The following is a 15,616-nucleotide window of genomic DNA, read 5'->3' on the forward strand; positions in this document are numbered from 1 at the left end:
AAAAAATGAGTCCAAGAGTCATGTTTTTCAACAGAACAAAAGAGCCAAATAAGGAAGCCCAGCTGAATTGATACAAAACGCTGTACGTCTTGTATTTACCAAGTCTTGTCTTTCCATTATGCTTAAGGAGCTAAACATAGCAGCAGCTTTATCTTAGAACCTTTTTGTGGATTTAAATTAGGTTCCGGAACGATCCAAAGAGGGAAATTATCTAATGGCCTGGCTTAGATAAACAAAACATTAATTTCTCTTCTCCTGTAGCCAGAGAGTGCACAGTGGTGCAGTTGGTAGAGCTGTTGCCTTGCAGCAAGAAGGTTCTGGGTTTGATTCCTGGCCCCAGTCTTTCTGCATGGAGTTTGCATGTTCTCCCTGTGCATGTATGGGTTTTCTCTGGGTACTCCGGTTTCCTCCCACAGTCCAAAAACATGACTGTCAGGTCAATTGGTTTCTCTAAATTGTCCCTAGGTTTGAGTGTGTGTGTGTGCATGGTTGTTTGTCCTGTGTGTCTCTGTGTTGCCCTGTGACAGACTGGTGACATGTCTAGGGTGACCCCGCCTCTCACCTGGAACGATAGCTAGAGATAGGCACCAGCACCTCTCCTGGCCCCACTAAGGGACAAGGGTGTAAAGAAAATGGATGGATGTAGCCAGAGAGATTCATTATCTGGGGTTCCATGTTTGCCATGAAACCAAAGCAGAAATACTTTTCTATCGCTTGTTTATATTTTTTATTGTAAGTTACATCTTTCACCAGTTCACCAGTAATTATACAATATCACATATTTTCTTAATATTGCTCAGCCCTCGAATTAAATGTGTTAAAGTATTCTATAACACACAATATTGACAGCATGGGAGTTCTATATTTTGGTTGAGTTATTTTCTTCTTTATTCATCTTAAGCTGTGCAAAGGAATTTCACACTGAGTGTGTGTGCAAATTGTAAAATAAAGATCAAACCTTAAAGCTACCCAAAAACCTAAATACATAGAAATACATAACTACGCATAAAAACAGGTTAAGGTTATTTTTAGCATAGCTGTAACTGGTTTAAAGGAGGATTTTGGATTTGCAGTGTAAATGATGGTTTATTTTCTTCTTTATATGCACTGAGCATATTTCTTACTGGAAAATATGCTCCATGACCAGAATGTGATCATGTGCACAAAACAGCATTTAGAAAGTACAGGTCATAGTTCAGAAGTCCATTGACTCAGCTCATCGTTTTAGCAAACTAAACTCTGGATCTAAACGATGCAAACTAAACTCTGGATCAGTGCTGTGTGTTTTCTACGGGGCCAAAGGTTGCAGTGGTTAACATTCAAACACACATTCAGTGTTGAACACACAGAGGAGATGGCTTAAAGCAAACCCATACTTTATTTTAAAAATGACCTTTCCAACTGTAAACATACTGAGTAAAATTAGTGTTCATATGTTGCTTTGTCTTTACTAGTATACACATTGGATGAAAAGTATCTGTTCCACTTTTGGATATAAGTTACAATAAAACATGTGCTATCATCTTTGCACAAGATGAACAAAAACAGGATGTAGTACTCTGAGCTGAATCATCCATGGGTAAATACTTCTGTGTACTCATGGATTAAATAAAGGTGGCATAGTGTCAGTTTAAGAGCCGGTGAAAAACCTTCTTTGTAACTTTAAACTAGAAATTGAAGGCTGCTTCTTTCCATGCCAGATCCACGGCTGGCTGTAACTTTGTAACTTGAGGTACGAGGTTTTTGTTATCTAGTCCCGCGCTACGTCTTCTCGGCCGATCACAAATGCTTCCCCCGGCCTTCGGATATGACGTGCTCGGGAACGGCACGGGTGTACCACTCTGACCACGCGCCGTCGTACACTGACACCTCCGGGTGTCCGCACTTGTATGCCGCCAGTGCCAGGACGCATGCCGTCACGCCGGAGCCGCACGACACGCACACGGGGCGGCTGAGGTCCACTCCGGCTCGGACGAAGAGCTCCCGGAGGTTCTCCTTGGGCAGGAAGTGTCCGGACTCAGACAGGCAGGACTGAAAGGGAATGCTGGCAGAACCAGGGATGTGGCCGGGCTCTGTGTCTGTGAAACAGGAAGGAGAGAGATCATTATGGAATTGTTTATTTGAGATAGTTCCCAAGAGCTAAAAGTAAGAGGCAGTTTATGACATTTAAAAAGACAGAAAACACAGTGTCGTATTTTGGGTACACTGCTAACTTTCCTGTTTTAACTTTCCATGAGGGTATCTATTTTCACAAACACTCATAGCACTTAGAGAGAAAAACATGAACTGAAACATCTGAACTTCAAGAGCAACAACATTTTTTGCAATTCTGTGGTTGCAGAATTCACACAAAGGCAAAAGATCCCTGCATTTTTTCATAATAGATTATTTATGTTTTGTTTTTGTTTTGTTTTTTGCAAAAGTACTGAATAACATTGGGCTTAAGTGACGGCTAACTCCTACCTACAGTTTGTGGAATTCATGCAAAATCAACAGATCCCTGCATTTTTTCATAATAGATTATTTATGGGGTTTTTTTTTTTGTTGTTTTTGTTTGCAAAAATAGTCAATAACATTGGGTTTAAATGACTGCTAACTCCCACCTGCAGGTGGCAGTATTTCTAACTTCTACAACACTACTGCCACAGTGTTGACTTTTCTTTTACAAGAAAGGTCAAGTTATAGTCCGTGGTTGATATGTGGCGTGACAAAAATTGAGCAATTTGAACTATTTAAGGAAGAAAGATGTTGAATCTTTTTCTCGTATTTTTTTCTTCTACCTGTAGATTTTGGAAGGTATTTAATGAAGAGAAAATATTGCAAAAATTAATTGCAAATGTTTCTAAAGTAGCCCCGCCAAATCAATGATTTTTCTGTATAATCATTGTGTAACCATGATCTAAAAGGCTTGAGATCTAAAAGGCTTGAGAAAAAACACAAGTTAAATTTTAGAATAATGTCTGTTGTACAGAAGAGTGAGAAACTGAATTATCTGAATCCCAGAGATGTAAACCAAATACAACATTACAGGAAGAAGAATCTCAAAGTGGGGCGAACTTTCCACAAACTAGCGGCTGCTAGAAGCGCCTCGCTGAAAGTATTTTAAGAGAAGGTTAACTTTGGTCACTTGCTTACATTTCCATCAGATTATTTCCCAAAAATATCTAAAGGACAATTATACATTAATGATAATTTTTTAGGAGTGCTTTATTTTCACATGGCTATTACTGTCAAACATCTCACATTCGTCCTCCTCTTTGCTTTCTTCTCTACCGCTGTTGTTGAACTTCAGCACCTCAGAAACTATAATCTACACCAGGTGTGATTAGAGTCCATCCAATTAGCCAATTATGTGATTAGCATGCAGAGTGAGAACCTTTGGGACTTGATATATAACAGCCTTTAAAATACTGCAGCCTTTTGTGATTTTCATATCGAACACAATGATGTTACAATTACGAGTGTAACTGTGCAGCTCAATTATGAAAGTTTAATTGTGAACAGGCAACTAAATAACAATTACCAGTCATTTTAATGAATACACTAGACAGTTAATACATAAAGTAAATGTGCTCCAGTCCTCTGAGTTCATTCTTGTCCGTTTCTAAAAACAGTTTGTGGAAACCCCCACTAATTTTTAAAGTATCATGGTAGTTAAAGTGATGTAAGTTTTAACATGAACATCATATTAAGCACATTTCAGTAAAGTTAACTAGAAAGAGGACAGATCTGACTCGGTCACTTCCTCTTTTTTTTTTTTTACTTATAATTTCTCACACTTTTCCGATGACATTTAATTAATAACAAGTGACACAAGCCTTTCCTAATTCATACGAATTCACACCTGATACGCAGAAGGCTCTTGGTCAATACTTCACGATACCAATCTGCAACCCAGTTCTGCACCTCCATGTTGCAGATTAGTGTTTTATTTCTTTCATTCCATTATCTCAAAGAAATGCACTGGTCTAATATTTTTATGTTGATTACGATACCTGTTGGACTCAGTCAAACACTGATGTAGTTTTTTTAAGGATTTCCAAATTTTGACCTTGCAAAACATTCCATCTGATGGTGTAATTTAAGGTCTTTTTGCATTAGAAAGCATGGGTTTTCTCTGGGTACTCCGGTTTCCTCCCACAGTCCAAAAATATGACTGTCAGGTTAATTGACCTCTCCAAATTGCCCCTAGGTGTGTGTGTGTGTGTGTGTGTGTGTGTGTGTGTGTGTGTGTGCGTGCGTGTGTGTGTGTGTGTGTGTGTGTGTGTGTGTGTGTGTGTGTGTGTGCATGGTTGTTTGTCCTGTGTGTCTCTGTGTTGCCCTGCGACAGACTGGCTACCTGGGTGACCCCGCCTCTCGCCCAGAACGTTAGCTGGAGATAGGCACCAGCACCTCCTGACCCCACTAAGGGACAAGGGTGTAAAGAAAATGGATGGATGGATGGATGAAGCATTTTAAGTGACGTATCCTAAAACTCAAAACTTTATCCAGCTCCTGGTGTGCCTGAGTGAAACAAAAACCTTTAGAGTGATCACTCAACTTCCACCCAGAGGACTGAAAACCAACACATCTCGTTAACACAGGTAGCATCAACATGGCCAACGCCATCTTCTTACTAAGATTAGTAAAATCACTTCATTATCATAATTAGTACAAATTTACATAACTAAGCCATCAGCTTAAGAAAGTCCACTGTATTGTAACTGTAGATGTCGAGTCAGTCTGACTCAGCATATTTGTTTACTGGAAACGTCATCAGCAGCTGTCTGACAAGCCACACGTAAGCCTATGCAAATTTTACAAAAGGTAACACAATACTTTTATCCTCTTATGATGGCTAATTCTTCCAAAGCTCTTTCATTCATATGAAGAAATCACTAAAATGCTGAATTTCAGCAAAAACCCCCAAACAAATTTAACATTTTTAGAAATGCTAACTCAAAGTTCTTAAACTTTTCTCATGTTTCTCAATTTATTAACGCAACTTTCCAACTACTTTATTTTGATTGTGTGTGGATGATTCACCAACACGAAGCAATGCAGAGTTGTGAAATGATGCACAGTTTAAAATTATTTCTAAATGTTTTACAGAACAAACATTTCAAAAGCACAGTGAGAATTTATGTTTGACCCCTGTGAGTCAACCTTCTGCAACAACTACACATCTTATGGGTTATGCCTCTATCAGCGTTTACGTCATTGTTTTTTGCGTGAAAGTAATAATCAGGGAGGAGATTGACCTTTTCACAGATTATCCACCTCATATTATACTGTCACAACATGGTGACAGTTTAAATAAATATGTAAAACTTTTTTTTTTTAAATAAAAGTTACTGCATATTTAACTCTGCTCATTTTAACTCTGTGGTGAAGAAAGACATCTCCACAGGATGCTGCTGCCTCCACCTTACCTTACTTCACCATGCCATGCAGAAAGTTGAACAAATGCCCAAGTCTTTAGTTTACATTATAAGATTTTTACCCTCACAACCCCCAAAAAGGAAAGAAAAAAAAACTTGCTCTGCACGTTCCTGTTTAGTAAATGTACACAAAACAAAACAAGTGTTTGATTTACATTGGCTGGTTATTGGGAGGAAGTGATTTTATGATAACATCCTAAAAGTGGAATACTGTAGCTGTAAAACTGGATGAAGAGTTGCTTGAAGATGACTTTCAGTCATGAGGTGCCAAGGTGACTGTGAAGGTCACAGTCACCTTGGCACTTTACAACTCGGAGTTGAAAGTCATTTTGGGGATTATGTTATACTCACTGTCTCTGGGTTCAGGGTCCACTCCTCGGAATCTTCCCGCGGATCTGGCATCGACCACCTGGAACTCTTTGGTGTCCAGGTTATTCAGCAGGTCATCATAAGTTTTAATCCAGGAGCGCTTTATGGACGCCTTGAACTCGGTGGGAGAGGGTCTGATATACTTGTCGCTAACCGGTCGACCCTCCAGTTCCCAGTTCTTGAACCCCCCGTTCAGCAGTGACACCGCGTTATGCCCGAACACCCTGAACATCCACCAAACGCGGGGCGCCGAGAACGCACCGAAGTCGCTGCGGTCGTATATCACGACGTGCGTGTCGTTTTCTATTCCCAAATTCCCAACGTAATCTGCGAAAACTTTCTCCGACGGCAGCATGTGGTCCAGGGGGGAGGTTTTATCGCAGCACTGGTCTATGTCGAAGAACGCGGCGCCGGGGATGTGCCTCGCTTTGAACTCCCTTTTGGCGTTTCTCCCCATTTTGGGCAAATACCAGGAGCTGTCCAAGACGCGCATTTTCCCCCGAGTCGTTATTGCGTCCGCGAGCCATTTAGTGCTGACCAGAGCTCGAGCTTGAAGCGCCATGGTCGGTCCCGCAGAGGAAAGTGAGCCACTTGTGTCCGGTTGGGTATGGAGTCGGACCTCTGCCGAGGATTGAACGCGGCAGTAGGTGTAAAGGTAAAAGCAGCGGAGAGAAGAACGCGTGTCAGCCTTCTGTTCACTATCCAAAGTCTTTACCCTGAAGCAGTTTCTATCAAAACACATAAAACATTGATTTTTAGGAAAAGCTTATTAGCAAAATTTTACCTAAACAAATTTTTTAAAAGTTCGGAAATGATCTAACCACTTGCCCTGTTTGTATTTATTGTGTATTATTTATTATTATTGAATATTATTATTTAATAATAAATAGTACATTTTGACAAGACCAGCATGAAAGAGATAGTATATTATTATTATTAGTGGTAGTAGTAATAGTAGTAGTAGTTGCAGTAGTAGTAGTTTTACTTTATGCTAGCATGGTTGCGATTGTTATTGTTGGGTAGGAACTAATTGCTTATCAGCTGTTGTGCGGAGAGCTGCTTTCAGTGAGCACACACGAGGAAGCTGACGGACTCACATGTTTGTTTGGTAGTTCTAAAGTAGGTTACTTTAGATGTAGTTTTAATACAGTGCAACAAATCAGACATTCTTAAGCGGAGATGTCAGCGTCATTGATCAGGAGAGGCCTGGAGCTGCTGAACGATGATATTAAAGGTCAGTTTAGCCTGTTGGCTTGTTACGATGCTAACATTAGCAGTGGAGCTAAATTAAGGCTAAGAGCTGGTTTTTAATTTGCTCTAGGTGAAATTAAGTTTTAAATAATGTTTGAAAGTTTATTTGAATGTTTTTTTTATGACAAACTAATTTAAACATTCAGTATTCAGTCAGTAATGAAACCTTTTTGAAAGTGTATTTTAAACTGTTGGGCAGTCAGTGGAGTAGTTGACAAAAGCACAATGCTTTCAGAATAGTTTGTTGTGGCTGTCTTTAATAAATAAAACCAACAAACCAGAAACTAAATCATCTTAGCAACATTGAGGACATGTTCCATCCTAATCTGACATTTCCGTGGCTTCTTCCAGACAGCAGTCGAGTGAAGAAGAAGAAGCAGACCCCCAGTTCGGCCGCAGTGATGAATCTGGTCAGCACCAACCGGCAGGGGGTCACCAAACAGGTCAAGAGGCTGCAGGGCCGCCTCGGGCCCGGGAAAAGCAAGGCCACGGTCAAAGACAAGCGGATCAGATCAGCAGTGGGTCAGAACCTACTTTCATACTTTAGTTGATTTTAACGATTTATATCCAGAATCAGGATTAGTTGTCGTAAGTTACACAGCTGGTCAGATGTGTCTCAAACACTGTGGAGAAAAGAATTGTCTTGGATACTTATATTCTATATCCATTATATCTTTATGGCACTATGTAAAAAGAAGTGGTTTAAATTATTATCTTTTTATGTTGTATTCTTGCAGAGGATTTTAGGAAAAAACAACCAAAGAGCCAGCTGGACGCCAATCTGAAGTACTTTTTGGAAACAGCAGGCAAAGCAGAAGCCTTTGATACAAAGAAGGTAATGATGAGTTATTTCTCACTTATCAATATGCTAGCTTTTAGTAATATTCACTAAAAAAATACACATAAACAAAAATTAACCAAATGATGCTGAAATATCAGATTAAATTATCAGAGGGATGATTCAGGTCCTGAATATCATGTTTATGGCCAAAATAAGTCAGACACTGATTCCTTTATTATTTCTTCAGCTTAGTTTATTTATTGAAAAATTGAAGACTAATGTCATTTTAAGGCAGTTTTGTAAGAAAATTGAAGAAATGCACAATAAATCAAAGCCATACTGTTAGTGTTTTCAGTATTCTTTCACATAAATAAGGAATCCATGATATTTGATGACTGCGTACACAATTGATTCTTTTTTCCTTTTCTTGGTGTGACTCAGATTTTGAGGCACAGTAGAGGGAGGCAGTCAAGAAATCGCCCGGATAAACCTGTGAAAACGTCCAAGGAGGCTCAGTCGTTGTTTACGGAGGAGGAGTTCCAGCAGTTCCAGAGGGAATACTTTGGCAGGACTGTGGAGGAAAAGAAATGACACCAACTCTGAGGAGAAACATTAAAAAAAGGACCCAAACCATGGAGGAAGCAGCCAGACTGTGATGTGTGGATCAAAGTGGATTTTTCAGTGAGACTGTGCTAGAATTTAGTTCCACTGCACTCCACAGAAATACTTTACCGAAACAGGAGATACAAAGTATTTAGAAGTGGGGTGTACAAGTTTATCAGATCATATTTCAAAACTTACTGTAGTAAACAGTAATGGATGATTTGTGCATGCTATGTTTTTCTAATTAAAAAATGATGAAGAAAAGAAAACATGTTTGAGTTCAAATACTTGATTACAGTGAAGTATTGCACTACTTCTACTGTAACCCTCTTTGTGTTGTACTTTAACTTTCTGCCCAAAGATACAAATCCTGCTGCAATTGAGGTCATATTGGGATTTTAAAAAAAGGTGGAATTTTTTTTCCTGTTTCCCTTTTGTTTTAAACCCGATTCTTGATACATGTAAAAAAGCTTAATATATATTTTTGAGTGATAAAAACTGAGTCATTGCTGTCATGTCTAGGGTCTATCAGCATATTTTACTGGACATCAAATTATTGCACTAAATTATAATAAGCCATATTTATCCCTTTGTATTGCACATCTGATTAAAGTTGCAGACTCAAAACAACAATAAAACTGAACATATGAACTGTTTAAGCAAACCAGTTTTATAAACAGTACAACTCACTACATACCAGAATAATTACCACTTTTGTATTGGGAGATGCTGATGTAATTAAACCTGCTATAGCATCGTAAGGAATATAAGACGGAGAGTCACCCAAACAGATACAGACTCAGATTAGCCAAATGTTTGATGAGACACAAAGAAACATTAATAACTACTTTAAAAAGTTTTTATTTGTTTGCCCTGGAGAAAATGTTTTTCAGACTCCATACACTTGATTCTGGCTCACTAGAAGCTTAGCTGTTACATTTCTAACATTCCAGAAAACTTGAATCTGTGAATGCTGTAAAGAAATGCATTTTATTATGCTACCTTTCTAAAATAGAATCTGTAAAACAACTCAGATGTAAAAAAAAATATGAAATGGATGTTCATACAGGTCCTTTCCAGTTCCACAGATTCTCAGCTTGTGGTTCAGTTCACCATAGGATTCTATGAGACCGTGCCGATACGTTCATTCACTCAGAGCCAAGAGAGGCGTTTTGTTTCTTTGGTCACGCCCTTTAATCCGTTAAAATGTTACATTATTATACGTCGAATGTCCACATGAGTCAATCAGTTTTAACTCAGAACAAGATCCTGCAGGCTGCACCATGGAACAGGTGAGAGAATTTTAATTTCTCTAGCTGCAATTTTAATTTCTCTAGCTGTAAAAAAAGTAAACTTTTTTTACTTTTTAAAAGTAAAAAAAAAAAAAAAAGAAGAAAGAAAAATTATCTAATAAAGCACAGGTGTCACTTTTGTTGTGAATGCAAAATATTCATATTCTTGAATACTATGAATATTAATATTCATATTCTTACATAATTAAAATTAATTCTAGATCAGACTTCTACGGAGCCCCTAAGGGGACATGGAGAAAAAAAAAAAGGAAAGAAATCTCGACTTATTATCGCGAGATCCCGACTTATTATCTCGAGATCCCGACTTATTATCTCGAGATCCCGTGAAACTAAGTCAAGATCTCGAGATCCCGACTTATTATCTCGAGATCTCGAGATCCCGACTTATTTTCTCGGGATCTCGAGATAATAAGTCGGGATCTCGCGATAATAAGTCGGGATCTCGCGATAATAAGTCGGGATCTCGAGATCTCGACTTAGTTTCTCGGGATCTCGCGATAATAAGTCGGGATTTCTTTCCTTTTTTTTTTTTCTCCATGTCCCCTTAGGGGCTCCGTAGACTTCTTTGATTCAGCTTTAAATTTTGTGAAAAATTTTTCATGTACACATAATCTCAGAAACTGTTTGGCTCAGTTATTTTGCTTTAAAGATGTACTTTTAAAGGTTTCTTACATAAATCAGAATGTGTTTAAATGTTTGTATACTACACCATGTCCTACCCAGAAAACAAAAAAACGTTCGCACAAAAAAATTTAACAAAAATGTGACGGTGAAAATAAATATGTCCCATACCAAAATGTTCAAAACAACATTTAATGTCACCTTTCATCACACATTGTAAGGGCATCTAACTTTTTTATACATAAGTGTTTATTATAATACTTTATATAATAAATAATAAACTCATTGAATTCATTCAAAACCACATTCTGAACTCATTTTAAACCCACCAGCTTTTTACACTGAACTGCTCCAGTGATTTGTTTCTGTAAACAAAATAACAACAATATATTGGTAACCATGTTTATCTTAGGAAACTTTCTAAGAAGTGTTTGAAACTAAAAGTGAAAGTGTTAAATCTGGATATACCAGCTAGACGGTGAATCTTGTTGGACAAGCCGTGCAACATTGTTTCTGTTGTCCGTTGGTCTTTAAATGTTCCACATCACGCTTGAATAAGTTTTGTGAAAGGCTTCGGACTTGTTTTTAACTCCGTAATCTACTCACAAAAATGTGCAAAGCAAGTTGAGAAACCGCTTTTCCAGCACTTATGTAACTGCATTTGATTACATGAACTGAATAAATAAGTTGGCCTTTGCAAATAAATAATTTATTTGTAAAACTTGGAACTTTGTGAAAGGCAAAAGTCATGGGTTACACACAAGAAAATGAGATGCTCCAATTAACGCTGCATTCTTCTGCGGCAATTTCCATGGATGCCTAATCTAGTCAGGTTTTTGACCACAGCACAAATCTAAGAGGAAAAAATTAACACAAACATAAAAATTCTGTTTTGTCATAAAGACTTCATATCTTCACTCGATCATAACATTATGACTCAACAGGTGGAAAACCTGGAAGAATTGCCTTGTCTTGTTTTAAACTGGTTTAGATCTAAATTTGAATGAACAAAGACGACGTGGGGTTCCTCAGGGATCCATTATTGGGACACATTTGTTTAGGGTCTGATTCCCCCACATCAGAATATATTATGACATTTCCTACCTGTGACGGTCACACACAGCGATGCGTTTGTTTGTCACTAAATGACCACAGTTAATTACACTCCCTAAGTCTTAGTGAATGAGCCAGAATTTCCTGACACCTGAGGCAGAAAATACAGAAGTCACCTATAGACTAAATGCCCTGAACGTGAGATGTGCAGACAATTAGGGCTCGTTTAAATCATGATTTTTGTTTATTGTAGCTTACCTGCCATGCCTTACCATTTGCAGCCTCCCGTTCCTCTCCCAAGGAAGATACACCTTCACACACGATCTGTTGATGAGGACTGGCTGAGATGTGAACCCGCTCCTCCTCGGTCTCAGGTTTGAGAGAGAAGAAATCTTTAAATTCATACCCCTATGCAGCAGTGTGGTCATTACCATGAATGTTGACGATTGATACATTGTTAAAAGTCTTTAAACCACAAGGTGACGTTTGTTTTTGTGTGTCATCGACTCAGAACGGTTCGGGGGACTCCACTCCTCCACCGGTGCCCTTGCGCATGAATATTAGAAGACAATACTCTGAACAATATGAAGTCATCAGAGAGCAAGTCCAGGTATTCAGGGTTTTTTCTTTTTTGGCTAAATATTTATATTATTTGAGTAGTGTGGAGAATACCTATTTTTTCTTCAAAGGTGGATAAGGAGCTCTTTAAGCCCCGACCTCCTCCGCTGCCGGCCAGGCCGCCACTAAAACAGCTTTCACAGGAACCTGTTTACATGGAAATTATGCAGGTAATTACAAAAAAACTCTTATAGTATATTCATACTAGATGCAACTGAAAACTTCGAGTGATGGTATAAAGTAATTTTTGTCTCCTACAAGGATGAAACGTCCCCTGATGAGGAGATGAAACGTGAGTAGGAAGCCTCAGTTATTTCTGCTGTTGAAAAAAGACTCTCTTAGTCGCTAAACATCTTGTTGACTGCAGCATGGAAAGAAATGCTTGAAGATCTCCAATGTAGAGGATTCTCAGAGATAAGGAAAGTACATTATACTAGTTTTAAATGGACACAATTATGCTAAAGCTGGTGATGTGAGAAGTCTTGGTGCATTGTGGGAATTTTGGAAGTGAATCTGTGGAGTTTTAAATTACCAAGAGTAGTGGCTGACCCAAAGCCACGAAAAGGTGATAAGGTCTTGTTCCCTCAAATTAACTATACAACCCCTGAAAAAAAAATCTGATTTAATAGTGGTGTATTTTTTTATTTTTTTGGCTCTAATGGCCTTTATTTGAAGGTCTAAGGGGAGGAAAGTAACACTAACACTAAAGTGCTATGCCAAGATGATATTTAGTGGAAGCTAATGCTAACACGCTAAATTCAACCACATTAATACCCACTAGATGTCTGTGAAGCAGCATGCGCTACAACGTAGCATCTCACCTTCATTTGGGTCAAATTTGTTGTTACACTGGAAAATGCATAATACCCCTCATCCCCGACGATAGCCAAAACCTTAACATGGAGGTAAAACCTTGTTGAGCAGAAAATTTACAAAACAGCCAAGTAAATCTGTACTTTCGATTTTATTTTGAAAAATTAATTTAGTGGAAGCTAAGTGCGCTAATTGCTTTCAAAGTGCTAAATAACAAATTAGCTGCGCCATTAGCGTAGTAGCCAATTAGCATAAGTGTGCTCAGCACCACTGGTCAAAATTAACCTTGAAATATTTGAAAAAGTAAAAGTGATGATTCATGGAAATAAATGATTATCTCTGACAAATAATTTCTTTTAAAATCTTAGGATCATCAATGCTAAAGCTGAAAAGCTTTATAAGGCCATTAAGACGTATATCCAGCTGATTTCTAAACATGGCGTCGATCTTAAGTCACACATCAAAGAGCTGAACAACATTTCTGACAACTTGAACAAGGTGAGGGAATCTTTCTGGTGACAGAGAGGTTTGAAAATCCAAATGTGCATGTATATTTTTTTCTTTTAAGAATCATTAGAATTTGATTGAGCTGCCTAAAAGTTTAAAACTTGATCTGGATTCCTTTAAGTTTGCAAAAAACACAAAGATCGCTGGCATCACTGGAGGAGCATCAACAGCAGCAGGAGGAGTGGCAGCTGCCGCCGGGGTGATCCTGGCCCCTTTCACAGCGGGAGCCTCACTGGCCCTGACCGTTGTTGGGGCCGGAGTGGCTGCAGCTGGTGGTGTCACCGGGGCGTCAGCAGCCATCGCAAACAAGGTAAACCTGACACAATGATTAGTGTGTGTTGAAATAGTTTTCAGCTTATTTGTTGCTTATTTTTGCAATGATTGTTATTAGAATATGTCATGTTTCATGTCTGACAAATGTGCAACAATGGATAAAAAGTACTGACCGATCAAAATCCTTTGTACCTTTGTACAAAGGATTTTAAATTATTTGTATAATTTGTATACAAATATACAAATAATATATTATTATTATTATTATTATTATTATTATTATTATTATTATTATTATTATGTGTGCTTGAGTAAAATATAATTTGTCATCTCTCTCTGATTTATATCAACAGCTGGGTTTCCATCAACCATAAAATTGCGCAAATGAAAATTAAGAAAATCCCTTAAAGGAAACATGCTAATTTTGACAAAACTCACATTTAAAAAAAAAAAAAAAAGTTTTTGTGCTACGATGAAATTTTTGTTTGTTTGTTTTTTTGCTGTACCCAAATATATATATTTGGCCGAACTGTAATGGAAACATATTTTTCACATCACACAAGTCATGTGATCAAAAGCCGGATGTTACTACTGTCCGAAATGTTGAAGAAGACAACAGGAAGTAGCTGTGGTTTGTTTTTGTTTTTTCAGACAATGAGCTTCCGGCTCCACCTGACAGCATCACACAATTCATAAAAAGTACCGTCATTCCAGCGTGTTCAATCCAGAGCTTTTCTGTAAAGTTTACTTGTTTTAGAGAACTACAATTTTCCCAAAAAGCGGCAGACGTAGCAGCTCCCAAATATAAGAAGCTTGTTGCTCCAATGCCTGAATAAGACACCAACGTCTCCTCTGATTGGCTAATTGTTGATGAACTGTGTCTCAATTATCTTATGTAACTGTTTACATCCATCTCTGCCATGATTTTGAATAACTTGTCACGTGAACAAGCTTATTCACGTGTGATTTTAATTTAATTTCTTACTAATCAGAAACACAATTATGAAATTGTGTTTTTTCAACATAAGACACTTAAATGAGAAATTTAACTAAGTACTTTATATTTTACCCAGGACATACTATTTGACATCATTACGCCAAATAAAGAATATTAACACAGACGTCACACAACCAGTCATCATTGCTTTTGTTTAAACCTTTTCTATAACTATTTCTAAAATCTGTTTTCCCAGGCGAATTTAAATCAAGACAAGAAGAAAATTGACAAAACGTTAAACGACTTTAGCGTCCGGTATGAAGAGATCCTGACCTGCCTGAAGTTCATCAACGAAGGCATGGACCTCCTGAAGCAGCACGGCGTGACTCTTCTCAATGAAACCATGATGGACTCGAAGGTGGCGGCCTGCGCGGTGCATCTGGCCACCGGCGAGGCGAGCTCCATGGCCTCGGAGAAGAGCAGCAACGCTTCGGGGATGCTGAAAGGCTTCGCCATCGGCATGGACTTCTACTTCACCCAAGACAAGGACGGACAGAAGCTGAAGAAAGGCCTCGAGTCGAAGCTCGCGCAAAAGCTCCGCAAACTGGTGGGAGACCTTGAAACTGGTCTGAACGAGCTAATGAAAATAAATGAGGTGTTCCGTAAGCACGTTGATTAACAGTCTTTTTTTCTTTTCTATTCGAATAAAAGTGCAGGTTGAGGTTTAACATTGGGATGAAAATAATGTTGAACCAGCTTTGAATGTTTGGGCAAGACAAATATGATTATGAATTCTATGAAACTGATCTTTTATTTGCATTCCTTTGAGTTATTTTGTGATTTTTCTTGTGCTTTTACGAATTGTCTTTTTAATAAAGTCCCACAAAGATCAACAATCCCACTGAACTGAGTGAGTCCTGCTTAATTTCTTGGTGTGAATGATGCCTGTTGTAATGACCACGATATTTGATCTGTCAGTCATAAAAACAGAGGCTGTGGTATCTATAATATATTTTTTATTAATTTTATATTAACCATAGGATTGCGCAAAATGAAA

General features: G+C 38.2%; 3 protein-coding genes and 1 long non-coding RNA gene across 6 annotated transcripts; 2 read left to right on the forward strand and 2 right to left on the reverse strand.

Moving 5' to 3' along the window:
• Positions 1-703: 703 nt before the first annotated feature.
• LOC106919787 (3-mercaptopyruvate sulfurtransferase-like) lies at positions 704-6,446 on the reverse strand. The gene is made up of 2 exons (XM_014990372.2): positions 5,772-6,446; positions 704-2,078 (listed from the first exon to the last, which is right to left on the reverse strand). The coding sequence occupies exons 1-2, from the start codon at positions 6,349-6,351 to the stop codon at positions 1,780-1,782; spliced, it is 879 nt and encodes a 292-aa protein (XP_014845858.2). The 5' UTR covers positions 6,352-6,446; the 3' UTR covers positions 704-1,779.
• A 53-nt stretch (positions 6,447-6,499) lies between these two features.
• On the forward strand, positions 6,500-8,693 carry rps19bp1 (ribosomal protein S19 binding protein 1). Of its 2 annotated transcripts, none has more exons than XM_088009277.1 (4): positions 6,500-7,023; positions 7,396-7,558; positions 7,778-7,875; positions 8,263-8,693. In XM_088009277.1, the coding sequence occupies exons 1-4, from the start codon at positions 7,012-7,014 to the stop codon at positions 8,410-8,412; spliced, it is 423 nt and encodes a 140-aa protein (XP_087865403.1). In that variant the 5' UTR covers positions 6,500-7,011; the 3' UTR covers positions 8,413-8,693. The 2 variants fall into 2 exon arrangements, with proteins under 2 accessions (XP_087865403.1, XP_014845859.2); XM_014990373.2 differs by having other exon boundaries at positions 6,732-7,023; positions 7,392-7,562.
• LOC148160337 (uncharacterized) lies at positions 8,254-12,156 on the reverse strand. The gene is made up of 3 exons (XR_015764412.1): positions 12,084-12,156; positions 11,670-11,780; positions 8,254-8,392 (listed from the first exon to the last, which is right to left on the reverse strand). It is a non-coding gene; the product is annotated as an uncharacterized LOC148160337 (long non-coding RNA).
• LOC106919785 (uncharacterized) lies at positions 8,841-15,465 on the forward strand. Of its 2 annotated transcripts, XM_088009260.1 has the most exons (9): positions 8,841-9,716; positions 11,693-11,785; positions 11,923-12,021; positions 12,101-12,199; positions 12,291-12,321; positions 12,397-12,446; positions 13,209-13,340; positions 13,471-13,659; positions 14,816-15,465. In XM_088009260.1, exons 1-9 carry the CDS (start codon positions 9,708-9,710, stop codon positions 15,236-15,238), a joined length of 1,125 nt encoding a protein of 374 aa, XP_087865386.1. In that variant the 5' UTR covers positions 8,841-9,707; the 3' UTR covers positions 15,239-15,465. The 2 variants fall into 2 exon arrangements, with proteins under 2 accessions (XP_087865386.1, XP_087865385.1); XM_088009259.1 differs by lacking the exon at positions 8,841-9,716 and having other exon boundaries at positions 11,671-11,785.
• Positions 15,466-15,616: the final 151 nt, after the last annotated feature.

Source organism: Poecilia mexicana, unplaced genomic scaffold, assembly GCF_051168715.1.
Source record: "Poecilia mexicana isolate PSO_F unplaced genomic scaffold, ASM5116871v1 scaffold_2, whole genome shotgun sequence".
NCBI classification, from domain to species: Eukaryota; Metazoa; Chordata; class Actinopteri; order Cyprinodontiformes; family Poeciliidae; genus Poecilia; species Poecilia mexicana.

Coding starts and splice junctions, on each gene's coding strand:
- LOC106919787 (XM_014990372.2), bottom strand. CDS start 6,351: ATGGCGCTTCAAGCTCGAGCTCTGGTCAGCACTAAATGGCTCGCGGAC. Junction 2,079..5,771: donor GGACCCTGAACCCAGAGACA/GTGAGTATAACA, acceptor CCTGTTTCACAG/ACACAGAGCCCGGCCACATC.
- rps19bp1 (XM_014990373.2), top strand. CDS start 6,969: ATGTCAGCGTCATTGATCAGGAGAGGCCTGGAGCTGCTGAACGATGAT. Junction 7,024..7,391: donor GCTGAACGATGATATTAAAG/GTCAGTTTAGCC, acceptor GGCTTCTTCCAG/ACAGCAGTCGAGTGAAGAAG. Junction 7,563..7,777: donor GCGGATCAGATCAGCAGTGG/GTCAGAACCTAC, acceptor GTATTCTTGCAG/AGGATTTTAGGAAAAAACAA.
- LOC106919785 (XM_088009259.1), top strand. CDS start 11,675: ATGCCTTACCATTTGCAGCCTCCCGTTCCTCTCCCAAGGAAGATACAC. Junction 12,022..12,100: donor TCATCAGAGAGCAAGTCCAG/GTATTCAGGGTT, acceptor TTTTCTTCAAAG/GTGGATAAGGAGCTCTTTAA. Junction 12,447..13,208: donor GTAGAGGATTCTCAGAGATA/AGGAAAGTACAT, acceptor TTTTAAAATCTT/AGGATCATCAATGCTAAAGC.